General features: G+C 38.3%; 1 protein-coding gene across 1 annotated transcript in view; it reads right to left on the bottom strand.

Moving 5' to 3' along the window:
- Positions 1 to 22,203, bottom strand: part of NTN1 (netrin 1) — a 119,664-nt gene that overhangs the window by 43,737 nt on the left and 53,724 nt on the right. The window contains exon 2 of the mRNA XM_032211429.1: positions 12,397 to 12,585. Coding sequence (XP_032067320.1) covers positions 12,397 to 12,585 — 189 coding nt within the window. The remainder of the gene's footprint in view (positions 1 to 12,396; positions 12,586 to 22,203) is intronic.

A 22,203-nucleotide genomic window follows, 5' to 3' on the forward strand; every position in this document is an offset into this window, starting at 1 on the left:
TGAATTGCCAGTCTAATGAGTTCACTTGATAATTTTCTTAAGTTTACAATGTAACAAAAAGGGACAACAATCATGATACAGAGATAATTTTGTACAAAGGCTTGCATTAAAGGGACCTGGGAATTTTACATGGTAAAATGGACTTTACCATGCAGAACCAACAAATGTTCATTTGACAAACAACTACTACTTCTCTTCGTTTGTTTGTTTCTCTTAAAGTTCTTTTTAACCCTAAATTTAATTCTAACTTTTAGTCAGGAATGCTGGGAAAGACAGCTGTAAATTTAACTGGCCAATAGCAGGCAGGCATTGATTCTATTATTGCCTCTCATCCTTTATAGAAAGAAACCAAAGTTTTTAGAGACAGGAGAGGAAACCTGTTAAACAAGAAACTGTCCACCACAGAACAACAACATCCAAAGAGTTAAAGGTCTCAAAAGCAACTGACACAATCTTGACACAAAATTATTTTAGATGCAACATGGATAGAACATGAGAAACCATCCCCTTACGTAGAACCCACAGCCTTTTGCAACAAGGAGGGATTTTGGCATCATCATGACTTTATTCTAATGTCTCGTAAACTTTTCCTCTACTGAATTTTCAAGAAAGTGCTCAGTTTAAACCCCTGTTGCAGAAGTTCATAAGTGATTCTTTTTCTTTCAAAGGTTTATACTGAAATCAAGATTTCCTTCTTTCAAGCAAATAAACCAAGGATGCAGGGTGGCAAAGGAGGGGGTTGTGAGAAAGAGAAGCACTGGTCTTATATACAAAGAATCAAAGTGTCCGATGTAAAGCAAAGAAAACTTTAAATTAGCAAAGATTGCAGCAGCTTCCTTGTGGGTCTAAGAAGCATTGTAAGGCAGCTGTTTAAAACACAGCCAGTGGCAGAAATGACTGAAACACACTATTAACATAATAACCTGAAATACAGCATGTTTACTAATTGAGTTAACATCATTTTAACTGTACCTGTCTTATTAATTTTGATCCAGATTATTTTGATTTGGCAGAAAAGGAATTTCCTCCAGATCTTAAAGTGATCATGACATTGATTCTATGTTGATGCTTGATTATATGAATTGATCTTCTGAAAGTGCATTTCAGAAATGTTGTATTTCTTTTGTCACCGTGGCTTATTAATTTTATTATTAGTTAAATATTATATTTGAGTTTTGTTTTATGATACTGTGAACAGTACTTTGAATGCTCTATCATTCTAAAATCAGTAGAGGGTTTTTTTTGTATATATCGATCAAAGAACATTCCCAGAAAAAAGGAAGGAAGACAAGCAGTTAAAAGCGTTTTAAAAGAAAAAAATAAAAAGTAATGGTGTTAACAATTTATTCCCAAAAATGAAACAGAATTATTTATTGCTCTAAAGCAGTGTTTCTCAACCTTGGCCACTTGAAGATATCTGGACTTCAACTCCAAGAATTCCCCAGCCAGCATTTGCTGGCTGGGGAATTCTGGGAGTTGAAGTCCGGACATCTTCAAGTGGCCAAGGTTGAGAAACACTGCTCTAAAGTGTATGACCAAAAGCGGGGGCAGAGGGAAGCAAGGAGCAGATTTTATTTAGACATTGGGAGAAAACATGGTTTGGCTAAAAGTTGTTTACCTACATAACAGGCAATCTTGTGATGTTGTGATCTTCTACTTCATGTATACAGTATAAACAAAGGCTAGGCAACAATCTCTATCAGGGACACTATGGATCTTGCAGATCCTATCCTGAGCAACAGTTGTATAATTATTTCAAAAGTTCCTTCAAAACATTTGTGATAAAACACTGAGCAATCAAAACGCTGAGGGCCTGATATTATTTTCTTTCACAAAGGGGATTTCAGATCTTGCTACATTTGGCACAGGATGAACAAGCTGAGCAATGATCCATCGCTGAAGCTTAACTTTTGGCAGAGAATCTTGGGAGCTAAAATTTACAAGCAAGATTGCCCTTCCAAATTTAAAGTTTGTCCAGCTTACTGCCTTTTCCATATGTTAAATTCCACTGCTCCCCACTTGGTTTACATTGGCAAATGGAACATGAGTGCATTCATGGTTCATATCATTCATCATTTTTTCATCAAAAGCCTGGAAGTCTTTTCCCAGGGTGCATTACAGTTTTACACCAACTTTGCTATAGGATTACATTAGTATCAGTAGCCTGGCAAATATCAGAGTTGAAATTAATCAAAGAGGCTTAAAGAAGCAGTTCCACATTTTGGCCACAGCAGGAGAGATGCTGCCTCAGGAAGGTCTACATTTAGAAAAAGAGTGGAAGAAATAAAAGCAAATCAACATTTTGTTTAAGAAGAAACAGAAAGGGGGCATTTCTCTCATTTTATAACCTGTTTTTTTGGCACACAACAAGACAAAAGTGAAAATCGTATTAGTCTAAGACCACATTTCAACTATCAGTTGTGTACTTTTTATAAAATAAACCAAATTTGCCTCAAAAATAATACTACGATTATTACAATCGGATGCATCACAATGCATCCATGAATTTCTGTTACCGTAGAGGGCATCCAAGAACAAGGTGATACTATAAGCAGCAACTCTTCAGTTTAACATTAGTTACACAATTAATTTATTTGGCAACAGGTCTGTTATTCATTTATGAAGAGACAGTGAGTGACACAAGAGGTGAACTATGTTTAAGAGGATCATTTTTCATTCATCTCTGACCTGGGAATTAATGTATTATAAAGAACATATCCCCCAAAATATGGTTAGGTTCAATTCTTGACAAATACTAACTTCATCACAATATATTCTTTTTTTAAAAAAGAAAGATGATTACTTATTTTGAGGTAATTCTGATAAACAGCAATTGTTTCTATGTTTGATTTACCTTCAGAAAGACAGTTCCAGTTCAATACCTATTCTGTTCATACATGGAACTTTGGTTTATAACAGTCTCTTAAATTTTCAGATGGAGTAATACTATTTCAGGTCTATTCTGATCTAGCCATGTGTCTCTGTTGCACCTCTGCTTTAAGAGTCACATTGACTTCAGTGAAAGGATTCCTTAAAGCAAAATCAACTCCCCCTCCCCCGATTCATACAGAAGCCTGGGACTGCTTTAAGAAGAGCACAGAAGTGCTATGTCTGTGCTGGCTCATAGTCAGATATTTTTCTCTTCTGGAGAGTTCCAACTGAGATGCAAGATCAAGAATGATTTTCACTGATATCGTGAATTCACTTGTATTATTTGTAATTCAGTAATTTGGGAACAGAAGACATACAGCCGGTAAGGACAGGGAGAAAAAGTAGGAACTGTGTCACATGCTTAATAATATCTGCATGGGAAATTTCCCAAGTTCCAGTCTTAAATCCCATGTAATAATGAAATCTTTTAAAATATTTGTCAAATGAAGGTGCTTTATTTATTAGACTGACTTTATCAAGTTCTATCTCTATCTATCTATCTATCTATCTATCTATCTATCTATCTATCTATCTATCTATCTATCTCTCTATCTCTCTATCTCTATCTCTATCTCTATCTCTATCTCTATCTCTATCTCTATCTCTATCTATCTATCTATCTATCTATCTATCATCTATCTATCATCTATCTCTTTTTCTGCCTAATTCTTAATCATGACCCACATCCACTGAATCTAACACAGTTATCTCTGAATATCACATCCATCAACTATCATTTAAAAAATCCTACATATTGAGGATAATACTTTGATGAATTGGTGATGTTATGGTGAAAAGACTATACACTACCGACCCTACCTGAACCGGGAGGCCCTCACAACAGTCACTCGGGCCCTTGTGACCTCTAGACTGGAATACTGCAATGTGCTCTACATGGGGCTGCCCTTGAAGAGCATCCGGCGACTTCAGCTAGTCCAGAACGCAGCTGCGCGAGTGATTGTGGGTGCACCTCGGTTCACCCACATAACACCTATCCTCCGCGAGCTGCACTGGCTACCTGTTGATCTCCGGGTGCGCTTCAAGGTGCTACTTATCACTCATAAAGCCCTTCATGGTAGTGGGTCTGCGTACTTGAGAGACCGCCTCCTGCCAATTACCTCCCTGCGACCAATTAGATCACATAGATTAGGCCTCCTCCGAGTTCCATCTGCCAGTCAGTGCCGACTGGCAACTACACGGAGGAGAGCCTTTTCAGTAGTAGCTCCGACCCTTTGGAACGATCTCCCCGTGGAGATTCATACCCTCACCACCGTCCAGACCTTCCGCACAGCCCTTAAGACCTGGCTAGCCCGTCAGGCCTGGGGACAAAGATAACTGTCCCCACCCGAATGATGAATGAATGTTCCTTACTATTTTACTTCTATGTATTGTTGTGTCTATTCTCTGTATACCCCCCCCCCCTTATTTTATGTAAGCCGCCCTGAGTCCCCTCAGGGAAAAGGGCGGCCTATAAGCATTAATAAATACAAATACAAATACAAATACAAATAATGGAGAATTTGATATACCATTTTTTCGGACTATAAGATACACCAGTGTATAAGACGCATCAAGATTTCGAAGTGGTATGTAAGAAAAAAAAGTTGTCTTCCCCAGCTCCCAGAAACACTCTGCAGGCTTCAGCAGGGCTGGGGTAAGGCAAAAATGCCCCTGTTTTTCACCAAAATGGGAGCATTTTCCCCTTCCACCAACCCTGCTGAAGCCTGCAGAGTGCTTCTGGGGGATGGGAAAAGCCAAAAACACACCCGTTTTGGTGAAAAACAGCCCATTTTTCACAAAAATGGGGTACAGGGGCAGGGCTTTGGGAGGCCAAAAATGGCTGTATTCAGTGTATAATATGCATCAATATTTTTACACTCTTTTAAGGGGGAAAAGGTGCATCTTATACTTCAACAATACAATATACTCAAAACCAAACATAACATACATAGTGAAAATAATATAGTGTAGGTGCTCAGATACCCTGCAAGTATTATGATCCAACCTGGAACTCTTTAGTAATTACAGGGCTGGCACAGTGAGAACATGAGTTTTCAATCATTCTTTAATCACAGCACTAACTGCCCAATGAGTTGTATTACTCTTTCTTGTGCTAATTTATGGGTCTTTATTCGTACCACTTTTCTCTCACCAAAATGCCTTCCTGAACTGCTGGCATTTCATTTCTTAATTTGACCACCCAGTAGCACATGGCAACTTGCCTCTTTTTACTGTCAAACTGTGCCCTGGAAGGCCTTGGCATGATCCCAACCTCACCACTTTATGTGATACCCCTACTCAATCTGTCATCTCTTTTCCTGTTGTGTGGCTTTTCTTGCTATGTGCAGGAAGAGAGACATTGTGCTTGCTAGTCTACCAGAAGTTTTTAATTTGTTTTGGTATAGGGTTTTCCATATGGCAGAGAATTGGAGAAGACTGCTAAAATTTTGTTCAGAAAAAAATAGTAGAATCTAAGACATTTTCAAGTAAATGATAAGAAAATTTTCCATAGCTTAAGATAATCTTTCTTAAAATTCATAAATAAAACAATATCAATAATTATTTTATTAGGACTGAGGAGTATTGCTTGCTATTAAAATATTTACCTCATCAATTATGGTGCCTTTTTGTTTTCTACAAATTGATTGATTTATTTAAAACATTTATTTTAAGCCATTCAAATTAAATAGATCTTGCTTATTGAACAATTATTTTCTATTTCTCATGGATTGGACAGAATTTTTTTAAGGGACCCATAGGCCAATTTATTTGCGATTAATTTAAGAAGTTTTTAAAGCCTGACCTCTGTTTTCATGTTTTGTAAACTACTAAAAATTATATGACTTTAGAGTTTAGTATACTTCTCAAGATGAAATTTACCTGCCAGTAACACACAAGATATTTTTGTTTGGGGTAAGTTCTACTGAGTTCAATGGAGTTTACTTCTGAGTAGATATGTCCATCTTCATCCATGTTATCAGCCCTAAATCCATTGCTCCTTCAGAAATAATGGCATGAGTAATAAGTATCATGGAATGTTAATGAAATGCACAAGAATGAGGGAAAGCAGTTTAGTACATCTTGCATGTTAAAATCGATGGGTAGAACTCCAGTTATTTACAAGCAACCCACATACATTCATAACGTAAGGATAAGAATGATGAAATTTGTTGCATGCTTGCTTAGTAGATATTGCTTTTAATTTCATAAAGCAGCAAGTAAAATATCTCAGCAAATGTATTAAATGCACGTGCAAATGAAGCAAGACATAATGGTTGAAAGAATCAAGTCTTATGGAGGAACATTTTCTGCTACATAGGATGGATCATGGTATACAGCTCATGGAAAGCATAATAAGTGGGTTAATTTCATAAAATGAACTTCATTCCAACCAAACTTCTGGAAAGCCCAGCTTTGTGGTAATTATCTGCTGCAATGAGAATTAATATTTATAAATAGAGAAATCATGGAAATGGTTAATAGTTTTTCAGAAATCTGTCTTAGTATAATTCTTTCTAAACAGCCAGCACTAAGAGATGAAACAAAAGCAATATGGATACCTGGTTGACAACACTACTTCTGTGCAAATTATTGCATAAATTAATGTGAATTAAATAATAAAAAGTTAAGCAATTGTAGGAGGATTACTTAAAAAAAAAATCTATTAAAAACTTCGCAACCCTCAAGGATGAAAAGAAAGAAATGTTCACCATTCTCATCTTCACTTGGTACATCACATAACACTAGTTAGTATTTATCAGTTCTGACATATTTCATTAAAAAGAATCTTCACAATCTGACCATGTAAAAAAATCTAACCTTCCATGTTAGAGTTATGATGGGAATGACAAAGTTTGGATGAAACTGTACCAAGGGCTAGATTAACAAATTGAATTTTTTCCAGTTACTCTAGCTGGGATATTATGAGACTTGCAGTTCAAAATTTCTAGGCAAAAACATCTATTCCTAATCATGATGATGTCAAAATAACAAAACAGCTGATGTGACATGACTGCAAGCTCTACTTTTTTATATTTGTATTGTGATATCACAAGAGTATATAAGTGATAGAGCTTGAGTTGTGACATCACAATGCAGTTTTTGTTATTTCCCTTTTCTCCTCCATAATTGCCTCTATTTTGGGGGAGCATTGGATTGGAGAATGTTGTGCAGATCACACAATCTGTGTTCTGCCAGTCATCTAATCCTCAGCACCAGTGATCTTCATTTGATCATGGATGGCCATCTGCATAGAAACAAATTAGCTTTATAGAGTGAGTCACACAGAGACTATCTTTATGTAGCATTTGGATTCATTGAATATTGGGACAACTTTTAGTGCTCAAGCATGTTGCGCTAATTGCCTAGCTGACCTAACATGTACTTTGCTGTTTCACGTTGAGCATTTTTCATAAATGTTTCCAAGGAACAAGATAAGATAAGTGAAATTCAATACAACATTAAAAAGGTTTGTTGTCTTCTTGAGGACTTTGAAGGGGAAAGTAAGGGGGTTAGAAAAGAATAATTTTGTTCAACAAATTAATTTCAATATGTCCCTTGTAATGAAACAAATATTGTGCAAGTCATTCAATACATTCAGTGTAATTTCTTAAAAGTTATTCCTTATGCTTTAAGGAAACAAAAGGGCAGTTCTGGCCAAATGTCTTGGACTTTTGGTTTTTATACATTTTGAACAGAGCTGAGTTTAAGATGGTTTTTACCCAGGGATTTGTGGTTTTCTAACCGTCATGTACATTTTTGATCCAGAAGCTTACTTGGAGTGCCAGAAGCTGTATTTAAAAAAAAAACCTGAAGGAAATAATGCAATTTAGGTAGTAGTGTAGAAGGACAAGCTGAAAATGAGACCAAGTACCTTCTAGGCAGCTTCATTAAAATTGAGGAGGGTGGTAAAACATAGAATGTGATGCCAGAGATTCAGTTTCTGCATATAGAAAACTAAAATATTGAAGTGGCTCAATTTTCAATAAATATATTGTGTAGGAAATATTTCATCCATTTATGTGAAGGTCACTTAAACATCATTTATATTGTTTTAAAGCAAAGCTCTAACACAAAGAGGAAGACAACAGAGAAAAAGGTAACATAGCAAAGAGTATGGGGGCTTATTACTAAGAACATTTAATTGTTTAGTCATGGTGTTTTATAAAATTGTCTAGAAGTCAAATACTCTTGATGTTAAACCTAGTGGGTAAGACAAACCAGGATTTTTAATTAGAATTGTTGAACAAATGCTGTGGCTTGGTTTACATATCTTGCCAAACCATAATGGTGGGTTTACACATCACACTATGGCAGTAAAGAGCAAACCACATTATAGTTGATTGTTCTGTGTGAACCAGCCCACTGCTTTGTAAGCTTCAACATGGAGCTTGCTGAACAGTTCTAGATTATTATTTTTTTACCTATATAATTTATTTTACTGAGAATGTTTAAAATAGAGGATATAGAAACTAGATGTCAATGGGCTGCAAAAGCAAAGCATCATTGTACAAACTTCAGTTTCAGGAAATAAACATACAGAAACTTCTTTGCCCACATTTTCAATTCTTCCTTCACACTAAAAGAAATGTGATGTTCTCAGAATATTTGCCTCCACATCAAATAATAGATTCAGTGGTGTTGGAATGTTTGTGAATCCTTATGAATGTTCATATTTCTGCATAAATATGATTTAAAACATGATCTCCCTACAAGTCCTAAAAATAGATAAAGAAACCCCAATTACACAAACAAGTGAAAACATTATATTTGATCATTTACAGTATCTATTTAGTAAAATTATCCAAAGCTGCACTGCTTTAAGGTAATTAAAAAATATTGAACATTCAGAAGTGTTCCCAAAATTTTCAGCTGCACTGTAAGTGAAATTTTCATCATAGCTTTTTAGAACTTTAACACACTAGTTAGAAAAATAAGGAAGTGAACTTCTGATTTCCTTCCTTGAAATGTCTTTGCTGGTTTCTTCTTAACTGAAAGTTTATTTCACCAATTGGGTAGGGTTGAATATTAAATCCAAGAAGACTTGGCTTGGAGAAAAGTATTATTAGTAAATCCTATATAAGGACAGTGGGGGTGTGGCTCTTACACACAAAAAGTGTGACTTGTGAAGCTATGCACTGTCCTTTGCAGCTAGCTGTTCAACAAGACCCATGGCCAACAATGAACACATCACTATTCAAGCTCTTTGGAGCAGAAAAAGGCTTTTTGAACCTAAGCTGATTTCCAGTGTAATAAATACAAGCCAAATCTAAGCTACACTCCCTTGCTGGAAAAAAGTATTCAAATGTAACTCCAATAATATTAATAAATCCCTGCAAAATGGGAAGATTGTCGAATCCCATTCAAATAACTATTAATCTATGTAGTAGCTGATGGCAGATATGCACAAGAATTCTCTTAGAATAGTAGGTTATTTACTTATTTGTTGCTGACATTCTACTACACAATGAACTCTGGATTTTCAAGGCCACATTATCTAACATGGGATAATGGAGAGATTCTCACAGATTGTTGCATTAAAAAAAAGAAACATTACCTCCCCCTCCTCTCTTTCTTTGCATCTTACTTGCTCCCTCATTTTTATTAGGAAAGCAACCCGCTTTCTTTTGTTGGGAGCAACTTTTGTTCCTTGGTCTGGGACTCAGCCTTAAATTAAGTGTCAGCCTTATTACCAAACATATCTGCTCAGTGCGTAGCTGCTCTGCCAACAGTTTACCAAGGAGCATTTTATCCCCTTCAGGAAGGCTGAGCAGCATGAAAAATATCCAGCCTGTTGTGTCAAAGTGGTTTTCCTCCATCCGCAGGCTTGAATTCCTTTGGTCTCTCTGAGCTGCCTTGCTCTTGAGGACTCAAAGCTGCCAAGCCATGATGTCAAGCAGCCTTTTCTTCCCCTTCCCCCCTCAGTGCCCACATTCAGCTGAGTGTGGCTGTTTCTCTCTCCCCACCCCCAGCCTTCTGCAGCTGAAAAATCCCAGTTGATTCAAAAGGTTCAGGCAGTTCTGAGTGGCCCACATTAGCGGGGCATGTTTCCTTTCTACCAGATGAATGAAAGGGGCTCACAATACAGCTGCCTCCCATGGACACACTCTACACCAAAATGCAAGGCCCTGCCCAAACTGTAAGAGCCCAGGCAGCATAAATAGGATCATAATACAAGACTGTATTTATGCCAGAGGTTTTCCAAATTCAGCTTGTCAATTGCATGAGACGCTCAACTTCACTTTTAGGCTTCAACATTCCAACTATCATATTTGAGGCTGGAAAGCAGCATCTACTCAAAGCTCTGGGGCAGAGAAATCTCCAAGAAGGTCTGAATGTACAATGGATGTCTTGCTTGCTTCTTTCCTGGTATACAGTCACCACATGCAAATTACTTTACCTCACTCTTTCTGTCAGGCCTTTGCTCCTTCTCCCCTTTCACCCTTGTATTAATTTGCAGTTAGGACAGAAAACAATATGCTTTTAAATAGAGGTAGCAATGCATTCAGGCTTGAAGAATTTTCCCCAAGAGAGTCCACAATGGAGAGGCAGTGAAAGCAGATATATAGACCAAAACTATGCAAGGTTTGCCACTTTAAAGGCCTGACTGACAGAATTTCTGATTTCTCAGAGCTATAGATTTTAAGGTTGGGAAGGACATTGAGGACCATCTAGTCCAGGGTTGAAGTGTGAAGGACCCTTTAATGTAACACTGTTTCAATAAATCCAGCTTTCTCGGTGTTTCATTTCATTGTGTTCATTTTGGTGTGTGAGTTGTTAAGGAAGGCATGTATATTAAGAATATACTAAATGGAAGAATGATGGCAAAAAGTTTAGAAACCCTGATTTAGCCCACCCTTCTGCCTAGTACAGGATTGAAAGGCAATTTCAGGCATAGGCAGGTATTCATTATTTCATAGTCAGCGCATTTTTTTGTGATGGTTTGGTTGATATGACGGCAATGAAATATACTCATATTCACTTGAAATGGTCACTTTCTTGCCTATAATACAGGCTACGTCTGATAATATATTCTTCTAAGAAATACACACTGAATGCTTAGTATCTAGTCATTAAGCATGATGACAGTAAGACATTTGGTGAATGGACAGTGAAATACTTTTTTTTTGTATTGATGCAATAATTTTGAAAGTCTACAGTGTTTTTCTTTCACCAGATATGAAGCGAGTCTGTGGTACTGGCAGCTTTCAAATTACAACTATTCATTTAAGGGAGTGTTTAGTGAAGTTACAACAGCACTGAAATATTAGATTCTTACATCAAATTACTCCCTGATTTTAAATGCTTTTTGGTGTTTCTCCATAATCTGCATTGAATGGTTTAAATTGGGTTTCTCCCCCCAGAGAACAAAGTTTTATATTAACGATTTAATATTTCTCCTTGTGTATGTAGATTTCTGTGTATACTGGCAGAACACCCTTTGTCCTCTCAATTACTAAGCCTAGTGAATGAACCCTAGTGTTTGCTGGTATGCACACCTGTGCAAAGGGGAGGGAAGGCAAACTCCTGTTTTTGATGTAAGAGGCCCATTTGCTGATCTGAATAACCTCAACAATCCATTCACACCTTTGTCTTTCTTCTTTCAGGGTCTGAGGTCCCTTTTTCCATGTCTTTGTTTTTCCTTGACAAGTCACACATGTTCTGAATAGCTGCTCCAAGCCATTCAACATTTATATATGTGTGTCTGTGCTTGTGTGTTTGAAGGGGGAAAGAAGAGGAAAGAAGGCTGATAAGCTGGGACAAGTTGAACAAAACAGACTTCTGATCTTTTTGTTTTAAGTCCTGAAACCTTTACAGTTTCTTGGACACAGGTCATGGTCCAGACAAATGGCACTTCCAGGATTAAACTGCCCAGACCTCTTTAGCAACCCTTTTCCCAGCTCGTTCTCTCATATTGCTAAATTTTCTATCTTCCAAAAACTGATTTATTTGTTTGTTTGTTTGACTTTATTTATTGGAACCATCTCACTTAGAAGTGACCAATTGAACAAAAAAGAGGAAAACTGAAGGAGTGGTCTAGAAAGGATTGCACAAGTTTGTACATCACATACTTCCCGTAGAAGAGAAAAACCAGTGTTTCCAATTATCCTATAGCTCAGTAAATGAAATGAGACAGTAAACAACTTTCTTCCCCCCAAGAAAAAGGCTTGGGGAAAAGTGAGAGGGGACCTTAAGGTTCCACTTTTCTTCCACTTCCATGTTCCCAACTGGAGCTTGTAAATATTCAATTATGCATGGAAATAAGGCAGATAGAATGGATGAGAAGATTGTTGTAAATAAAGAAATGGGAATGTTGAGATTGATGCCCAGATAATCAATCATTAGGAATGGAAGGGTAGCTGCAGGAAGAAAAACATTTGTAGATCTTACAGATAAAAGATAGGAGTAATCCTGCAGTTTCCTTCTGTTCTTTCTTTGTGGGCACTGGTCTTATGATACACATACCTTTGCATGCTTTCCTGTGCGTGATAGGTTTGGTCATATCCCGATAGTAGCCTTCTTTACAATAGTGGCAGTGACGACCAGCTGTGTTGTGTCGGCAATTAAGGCAAACACCCCCACTCTTGCGACCGGATAATTTGTAGAGTTCCATGTTAAAACGACACCTTCTGGCATGCAGGTTGCAGTTACAAGCTGGAAGGAAGGAGGAAAAACAGAGAGGTAAAGTTTGGTGGTTCTCAGATGCTGATAAATTTGGCATGAAATGTTATATTGTCTAGATCAGTGTTTTTCAACCACTGTGCCGTGGCACACTAGTGTGCCATGACATAGTGTTAGGTGTGCCGTGGGAGAATTACTTTATATATAGTCAATATAGGCACAGAGTTAAATTTTTTAAACATTTTCTAATGGTGGTGTGCCTCGTGATTTTTTCCATGAAAAAAGTGTGCCTTTGCACAAAAAAGGTTGAAAAACACTAGTCTAGATATATTATCAGCAAATATGTATAAAATAGCAAACAAGCCCACAATTCCTGGTCACCCACATTTTATAACATTGGATGTCAGCTTCTGCCTTGGAAGATACTTTAATAAGACTTTAATCAAAATGTTAGTCTTTTTTGCTTTCTCTAAAAACTATCAAGAAAATAACACAAACAAGTTTTCTTAAAATGGTGCCCTCTGCAAATATGTTGGAGATTGCACAAATCCATGCCATGAACCCCTGACTCATCATTATGCGGCTTTGATATAAGGTTTATTAATCTGTTTTGGAACAGTGAAACTTTCAAATCCATTCTTGTTTCCTAGCATTAGTTCATGCTGCCAGTGGGAAATAAAGGCATGACGTTTACTTATTTGTATTTGATGGATGATATTATTAATTCTTTGTTCTGAAATTGTAACACAATTTTTAAAATGAATTCCTGCCGATATAATTCCATTCTTTCACTCAACTGTATCTAAAACTTCTGTTTCTGAAATTCTGTTTAGTGTTAATTTGCAAATTCTATACAGAACCTGAATCCATTTCTATAATACCCAGTGTAACATATAAAACCATAATTTTGTTCTAAATTTATATTTTAAGCAAATACATTTATATTTGCTTAAATTTATATTTGTAGCAAATTTACTGACATAAAGTATCAGGGAGATTTGAGGGGGGAAAAACTAGAGGGATATTTAGCGCATTCATTTAAGAACAGTTACTTCTGAAGTCTTCATTGCAAGTACTTCTTCAACAGCCAGCTATCTACTGAAACGTCTTCAGAAATCTACACTTTCAGGGACTCAGAAGACTTTTGTCCATCATGCTAAAATGAGGACATAACCTTCCTTGCACCAAAAGGACAGTCTGGTGTTCCTTCCCTTAAGGATGATCAGATACTGAAATCTGGTTTTGACTATTGTTCCAGGAGGCTCATGTCATGTCATTAATTATATTCTATGGATTCTAAGACTTCTGTACCATGGGAAGTAGCTACCCATTTCTCATTCAGGCAGTTCTAGGCACTACAAAGATGCAGTGTCTGTAGCCTGTAGTTCATTCCTTCTTGGATGAAAACAATATTCTAGCACTGTGATGGTGAACCTATGGTAGAGAGCAGAGAGCCCTCTCTGCTGGCATGCTCGCTGTCCCCCCATGTCAGATCTTCATGGCGTTTTTTCGTGAGCTTCTGTTTCCTGCAAATGACGAAACAGAAGTTCACAAAAGAAAGAGATCTTACCTCTTGCTGTGCTGCCTGTGTTTTCCCGCCTCCCCCTGGCCAGCTGGTCTTTGGTTCTCTGCTGCGCATGTGCATGTTCACGCATGCATGAATCCATGCACAAACACATTTTCACCTTGGGCATGCACGCATGCAGTTTGGGCACTCGGTGGATAAAAGGTTTGCCATCACTGCTCTAGCACAAACCTTGTTCTGGTCCAGTCCCTATTTCCCTGCTTGTCTGGCTGTGAATTCCTTTCCCATGGGATTCTACGCAGAGATTAATTCATTTATTATTAAAATTGCATCTGGTTCAAGCACGTCTTTCACTCACTGGTTGTTTGTTACTCTCCTTGTGTTGATGTTAACATTCCTTCCAGTTTCTCCCTGCTTGTCCTAAAGCTGAGGACTTCAACCACAGTATGTCACAAACACATCCCTGTTTATTACAATCATATTTCCAGCACAGCCAATTATCCAACTTGGAGAAATTATCAAACTATCTGCGTGTCCCTGGTTCCCTCCTCCCTTCACTCCCCCATTTCTAATCCTGGTCTAGTTAGTTTGGAGGGCAGCAACATTTTTTATCATCAAAGTAACCATTAAGGAGCTATTTTATACTGTGCCAAAATCATAGGGGTTTTGTTGTGTCTGGGGTTCTGCTACCATTGTCCTATCAATAGCAATAGCAATAGCAGTAGACTTATATACCGCTTCATAGGCCTTTCAGGCCTCTCTAAGCGGTTTACAGAGAGTCAGCATATTGCCCCCAACAATCTGGGTCCTCATTTTACCCACCTCGGAAGGATGGAAGGCTGAGTCAACCCTGAGCCGGTGAGATTTGAACCGCTGACCTGCTGATCTAGCAGTAGCCTGCAGTGCTGCATTTAACCACTGCGCCACCTTGGCTCTTATCACACATTACAACACATCTTAACTACTTTTGATCCAGAGCAGACACATATTGCTATTTATGTTCCACTTTTCTTCATGCACCTGTTTACAGAAAAAAGCTCTTCAAAGAATATTGGATATTTTGCATATATTTTGCATACTTACAGAATATATTCTTTAAACTGCAAAGTCTAATTTCACCCAGAGGGGGATAGATTGGAAACCAATGTTTTTATTTTTCTGGAAAGCCCAGTTTCTAAATATCCTGTCCTTGGGCTGAGCTGGCACTTAGCCAGCATTCACTGGCAATACAGTAACTGTTTTTAGCCTCTTAAGCTTAATGCTACCCAATAGGGGAAATGGCCTTAATGAGAAATACTTTCAACCTTTCCCCATTCATCTACATCCAAAAATAAAGGAGTGATGTTAATACACCTAATAAGAAAAAGGAGTAAAGATTAAAGGCTGATGGATAGTCAGGAGGAGTTTGAAATGTCTGCTATTCATATCAGTGGAGAAAATGGAATGTGAAGTTGACCTTGTTCTTTAGCAGTTAAATCCTGTGGTATGATAAATAGTTTTTCTTCTGAACTTGGGCAGAGTCTATATCAATAAATAGCTCACATAAAGGAAGACGAGCTGGAGTTGTAAGTCCTGGAACCAGCTTATTCCTCAATCATAATGACGTGGAAAGAACTAATGTGGTAAATACTAGGCATGGGAAAGGTCTAACCCCTTGATACATAATATTTGAAGATGGGTCTGGAATAATTTATCTAAAACATCAGAGAGCTGCTAACATTCACCAGCAATAAAACTGAAATAAATGTCATTGTCATCTGTCTTACATGGCTGGTAGGAGTCACACTAGGAGTCAAAAATGACTTAATGGCATGTCATCAATCAATCAAATGTCAACTTTTCTGCACTGTTGCAGCATTACTGCTCCTTTGTCAACATTTTTGCTGTTCTCCCCATCCCAGCATCATTGGCAGAACTAAGTGGGCATAGCGTGATTCAGAAGAAGGCAGCTCTCTATGATTTCTTTTTGACATGTTTGGCTGGCTTCCTGAACAAAAGGAAATTCTTCCATTGCTACCTGGCAGCAGCACCCTAACTCTGCTCCCTATGGGTCCTTGTCACCATGTCATTCAGACCTCTTAATCTATCCTATTTAGCATAAATAAACTGGGGTGGGGAGATGTCCTTGATGCTCTCTTGGTTGTTTTCTGGGATAGCTTCCTTTATCAACCCATGTATAGTATGGCTAGAACTAAGCCACAGAATAGCAATTCAGACCTACTGATTAGTCTATGCTTGCAACTATCTGATTTTTGGAGCTTAAAAAATGATGGGGACTATCCCAGAGGTGGGTTTCTGCCGATTCAACCTGGATCGGGCAAACCAGTAGTGGCAGTGGCCAGATGCTCCACCCAGATGCTTTTGCGCTAGTGCCCGTGCACACAAGCAAACCAGCAGTAAAAAAAATGGAAACCCACCACTGGACTATCCAGCATATTTAGTTAGTTAATCCCTGAAGTTTTTCATGGCAAGGTTTCTCTTTGTCTCCTTCCTGAGAGATACTGAGGTAAGGTCACCTAATTGCTTTGTTGCAAGATGGGACTGTAACTCAATGTTTTCTGGTTTCCATTGTGGTGCCTTAACCTCTACACCAAACTCGCTCTGCCTATGATTATATCACTGGCACAGACTCTTTAAAATGTCTCTAGTGTATGTTTTCTTGCAATGTATTCCTAATTTAATTGACTCATTTTCTCTGCTACAAAGGTAAGGATGCATAGTCAATATATTGGCAAGTTGAAAGCCTTCACACTGAACTTACTATAAACAATGATCTTATTTTGGACTATAAGAACATATCAGGAAATGATGTGAGTTAATTCAGGAAGAATCATAAAACCCCAGATTGATATTCCTGGGATAGTTTCTTTTTAGCTGTACAATGTATATTTTACAAATGAGAATATACAAAGTTTTAAAAAAAAATCAGAACTTGATTTGTCCTTTCAAAAATCACTACATTGCCTGAAATAAACATGATCTTAATTTTAAGCAGATCCATCCCAATGGGAAGAAAAGACAAAGAAAAAGAATCCTGTCCACTACCTAGTTTTTATAGTTTGCAGCTTTATAATTTATTCAACTCAGTTTGTTACCTCCAGCTGAAATCAATCTTGCTGACTTTTCCCTCCAATATGTGAACATGATAAATGTGCATATGCTTATGCATATATTTACTGCAACATGTAAGCATGAGTAAATAAATAGCACTATGTAGGAGTGTATGTATACCTGCCAGAAACCAGATTCTCCAAAAAAGCTCAGCAAAAATAATAATGAGTATATTAATGGAACAATAGATTTACACCTTTATTTACATCTTCAAAAGCTCTTATCTCCATATATCAACTCATAGCAAAGGAGTGGATTGATACAAATCTCTGAAAATTCTCATATTTAAATTTGTATGACATTATCTCAAACATGTACCATGTTTATCCGAAAATAAGACCCACCCCAAAAATAAGCCTGGGGGCATGGACATGGCCAACATGAGAGGCGGCAAGCATGTGGGGGCTTACAGTGTCCAACAGCATCCATGGACCACCAGCCACTTGGCTCAGCACAAATACTGATAAGTCGGAGCATGTAGGCAGAGGCAGGGAGGAGATGATGGGAAATCCGGGCATGCTGTGTGGCTGCCTGACTCATAGGATGCTTGCAGGAAGCTTGTGTGGTGGCACCAGCAATAGGCACAAGGGATGGGAGAGGCAGGCAAATCGCTCCATTCCCAAGTGCCCCATAGGCGACCAAATACTTTTTGCCCAGATGGAAAAATGATGGAGACTCAAAGCTTTGTGTACTTGCATAGGGAACAGTTTGAAAAGGGGCAAGTAGCTCCATTTCAAAGTGTCCCTTTTGCAAGCAGATAAAGCTTCATCTCCCTCTGGGCAAAAAGTGTTTGGGAACCTACCACTGGCCCTGCCCTCTCCATCCCACTGTCTACTTGACCACAGCCTCAATCAAGGCCATGCCCCAGTCTCTACTCACCTGCCAGGAGGACGAAGAACCCAGCAGGGACAGCAGCAGCATTTGGTGGCCAGCACAGCACCTGCTACAGCTGAGAAGTGTCATAGTAGCAACTATGGGCGAGCAGGCAGAGGGGTGGAGGCCAAGGCATGCAGAGAGCTTGGTCCGTTGCAGCAGTGGGCAAACAGACAGTGGGACAGAGAGGGGGGAGCCAGCAGTAGATCTTCTCCCACTCCAGTCAGACCCCATGCTCACCATCAAGTGCTCCTGCACTTAAAAAAAGACCTCCCCAAAAATAAGCCCCAGTGCTTATTTTCAAGCCCAAAAGAAAATAAGATCAGGTGTTATTTTTGGGGAAACATGGGTATGTGTTATTTACCATAAGAATATTGGCTAGATTATTTCCAGGAAATAACCAATTTTATAGAAGAATGAATGTGCATAGGAAGTCAGCAATGCCTAGAGCTAGAATTATTATAAGTAGGAATTGATTAATTTATAATACTTAACTTCCTTATTTAGAATGAGGTGAACTTTTTATCTTTCAAGGTTTCAAGGGGTAGCAATTTAACCAAATCATCTACATTGGTGCAAATCTCAAGCTTTGGAAGATAAAAAGCTCACCTCATTCTAAACAGAGAAGTTAAGTATTATAAATGAATAAGTGGCAGGACAGTCCTCAGTGGAAGAAACCAAAGTGCGTCTTTTTCTGCCTTTGTTATTGTACTCAGAAAATATGTTGTGGGAAACAAAACAAGACAATCCTCATCACCAAAAAGATGGTGTGGTATTTTTTCATCCAGTTGAAGCAACGGAGCCACGACTTTCTATCTGATGGATTTCCTGCAAGATAAACTGTACACAGGGTGAGCATTTTGAGGGCACTTACCAGGTCCTCCTCCTGATGCCCATGAATCAGCTGCTTGATATGCCAGACATGCTAACAGAGGCTTGACAGACTACAGCTCTTGGGAAGGCCTAGGTTCTCCTCGGAGGCAGAGTTGGCTCCAGGGAATAGTTGGCAGGTCCAGCTACTTGTTTCTACCCAAGTAGAAAACCAAGTATTTGTGCTACTATGATGTAGCTTGGCCTGAGATGCTTGATCCGCAGTTTCCAAGGTGGGGTTTTGGGGTAGGGGAGGATAAGGCTCATTCAGGGGGCTGATCCTCCCGCTGTGAAAGTGTGTGCATGGGGCGGGAGTCTCAGGAGGCAGGGAGACTGGTGAACAATGACAACCATTATGTGGGTTTTATGCTTTTCCACAGGCATCTTCTGTGGCTGATTATTGGAGAAAAAAGGCCAGCCGTTCACTGTGCTGGGGCAACTCCTCTATGCTTAACTTTTTTGTGTGTTTTCCTCATGCTCATTCATAGGCTCCCCTTGCCTCATGCAAGAGGTGCCGGATCACACTGCGTGTATCAGATACAGATGGAGTTTTCTATCCCACAAGGGAAATAAACAACTTGCTTGTCTTTGGAGCACTATAACGCTTATAAAACCAGGAGGACAAATAATAAAATTAGAGCTTCACTCCGCTTTACGCTTCTGTTGAAATCCATACCCTGCTTTCTGATTGCTTCAGTTTCATCTGATAAGTAACTTTAATATATTTACTCGGGAAAACCCTGATGGTTTTAAGGCAACTGTATTCAATCCAGCAATAGGCTCCTTATACGCGATAGGTAAGTTATAATGTGAATCAGATTTTAAAGCAAAAAATAGTTCGTGCATAATATGAATCCGTCCGTTGTTAGAAGGGTAAATTTATGAATGCCTCAAAAAGAAACAGGAGTGCACTGAAATCTAAATTGAGCTGTAAGATAGAAAGGTGGCAGACCCTTCCTGTAGCCCACATCAGAAGGGATAGACAAAGTAGTTTAGCACCAGGATTTATGACTGCACTAAGACATGAAATAGTTGGAACTACGGTATTCATACTTTGATCTCTCAGCGGCTTTTTATACTGCACTTGGCACTGTGAATGTGCAGCCCCCATTTTATTTATTAGGATTTATACGCTTTTAAGGCATCATTCAAAGCACTCCCTTCTCCAATTTTTCCCTTTAACAACACCCCTGTGATGTAGGTTGGGCTAAGAAAGAATAATGGTCCAGAGCAGCTGGCTGGGGAATTCTGGGAGTTGAAGTCCAGACGTCTTCAAGTTGCCAAGGTTGAGAAACACTGGTCCAGAATATCCCCTGAACTTCACAGCTAAAGGTGGTCTTGAGCCTAGCTCTCCCTGTGCCTGGTCCAATACCTTCATGAATACAGCACATGTATTACACCGACCTACAGTAATGAAACTATGGCTAATGAAACCCTGCTTTATGGCTGTTCCTGATTTTTTTTTTCTGCCAGAAAATTGAGTTCATTGCAGATTTCTTCCCTTAAGATTTCAAGCAAGCCGGACTGTGCTTTACATACGTAGGTAAAATTATTACAAATAAATATTGTTCTTGCTTAGGATACTAAGGAATCAACCAGTCCAAGTTCAGAAGTCACAGTAAACCCAATGGCATTGGGTTCGTCAACCAATCTTGGGTCTGAGAATTTCATTTCATCTATTATCACCTCTGTATAAGAGAAACTAGAGATATTCTCTCTTTTTTGCTCTAGAATGAAACTACGATAGTGATCAAAATGTAAAGGGAACCTTGGGGAATAGAATCCCAAGTTTTCAAATGAAAAAATTCACCTGCGTGTTTTTCAAAAGTGCAGTTGCATCATGTTGCCATCTTATTCCTGACTTTGAAATTTAGAATTAAAGAATCAGTATTTAGATCTTTATGTTCAGAAACACTCATGAGGTGCATTGCAGCCTCTTGAGAATTCAAATCATAAACTAAGAGCGCTTACCAAGAGAGAGAGTTGTATTTACACCTATTAATGCAAATACAAAGATCCATATTTCATTCTTTGGAAATTCAACAAATTTGTAAAAAAAAAAAAAATCTACTCAGCTACACCCACATTCAGAGCAGCTCTGTCAGCTCATTTCATTCCACCTCAGACAGATAGTGAATACAGATTGTCTGCAGCTTTGTATTTTGTAGTTGAGAGAGAATGCTTGCAATGTCTCACATGTTAATGAGAACCCATTAAGGAAATTTAGGGAGGAGTATGTCAGTGCAATGTTACCCAGATCCAGAGTCTTTTAAGCAAATGATTCCATTCACAGGGGATGCAATATAAAAATAAATTAGCTGTTCTGCATGCCACTGAATATAGATTAATTCTATGTTCCATTTATTATCATATGCTTTCCAAACAATTCTACAAGGAAATAATAGATTCTTTGTCATCGTAAAACCAAATACACTACGACACCAAGATGACTGAAATATATAACAGCTTTATCTCTGAACCAACAGATATTTTTACATCAGGAGTCCTTTTTCCCCCCTTAATTACTTATGGGAAGTAATGAGTAATGAAAACACCACTTGGCTCAGAATATCACTTTACAGTCTCTAGGCCATTAATCGATTTTGATAATAGGATTCCCATGGTTTTTCCAAACATTTTACAGGTGGAAATAGTCATTGTGTTATTTTTTTATTTCCACTTTCGCACAGAAAAACAATACATTGGATTGATATCTAGTTTGTTACTGGCAGATTGGAAGGGGAAAGAGCCTGGTCTGAAAACTGCAGGCTTATTGTAAAAGGCTGAAAGAGACATGGATTCGAAAAACGGATAATTGACAAAACTGATGAGTAATGAACTGGACTTTCTTAAGAAGATTGATGGAGATTCGGGAATGAACGTATTGTATCTAACTGGAAAACATGTGTTAAGCGGTTGCATTTCAACCTGGAGTTTGTTTGTTTTTTAACAACAAATGTTGTGGAGATAACTACAACAGAGACTTATGTTTTTGGGAAATGAGATCCAATTGTTGGGAAACATCCTGGTTAAAATTTTATGAAAAAAAACTTATTATTAAGACTCAATCGAGGATAGCTCAGCCTCTTAGCCACTAAGCTACCGCATCCTCCAATGAGTCACCGCATCCCCCACTGAGCCACTGCATCCCAATTGTTGTGTAAACCTCTACAATTTCTAGGAAAGCGCACAATTCAAAATTTTGTAAGCCACAAGAAGTAGCAAAATAAAAATCATGTTGAGTCGTCTTCTTGTTTCGGTGAGTGCACATA

This window comes from Thamnophis elegans, chromosome 2 (genome assembly GCF_009769535.1).
Source record: "Thamnophis elegans isolate rThaEle1 chromosome 2, rThaEle1.pri, whole genome shotgun sequence".
NCBI lineage: Eukaryota > Metazoa > Chordata > Lepidosauria > Squamata > Colubridae > Thamnophis > Thamnophis elegans.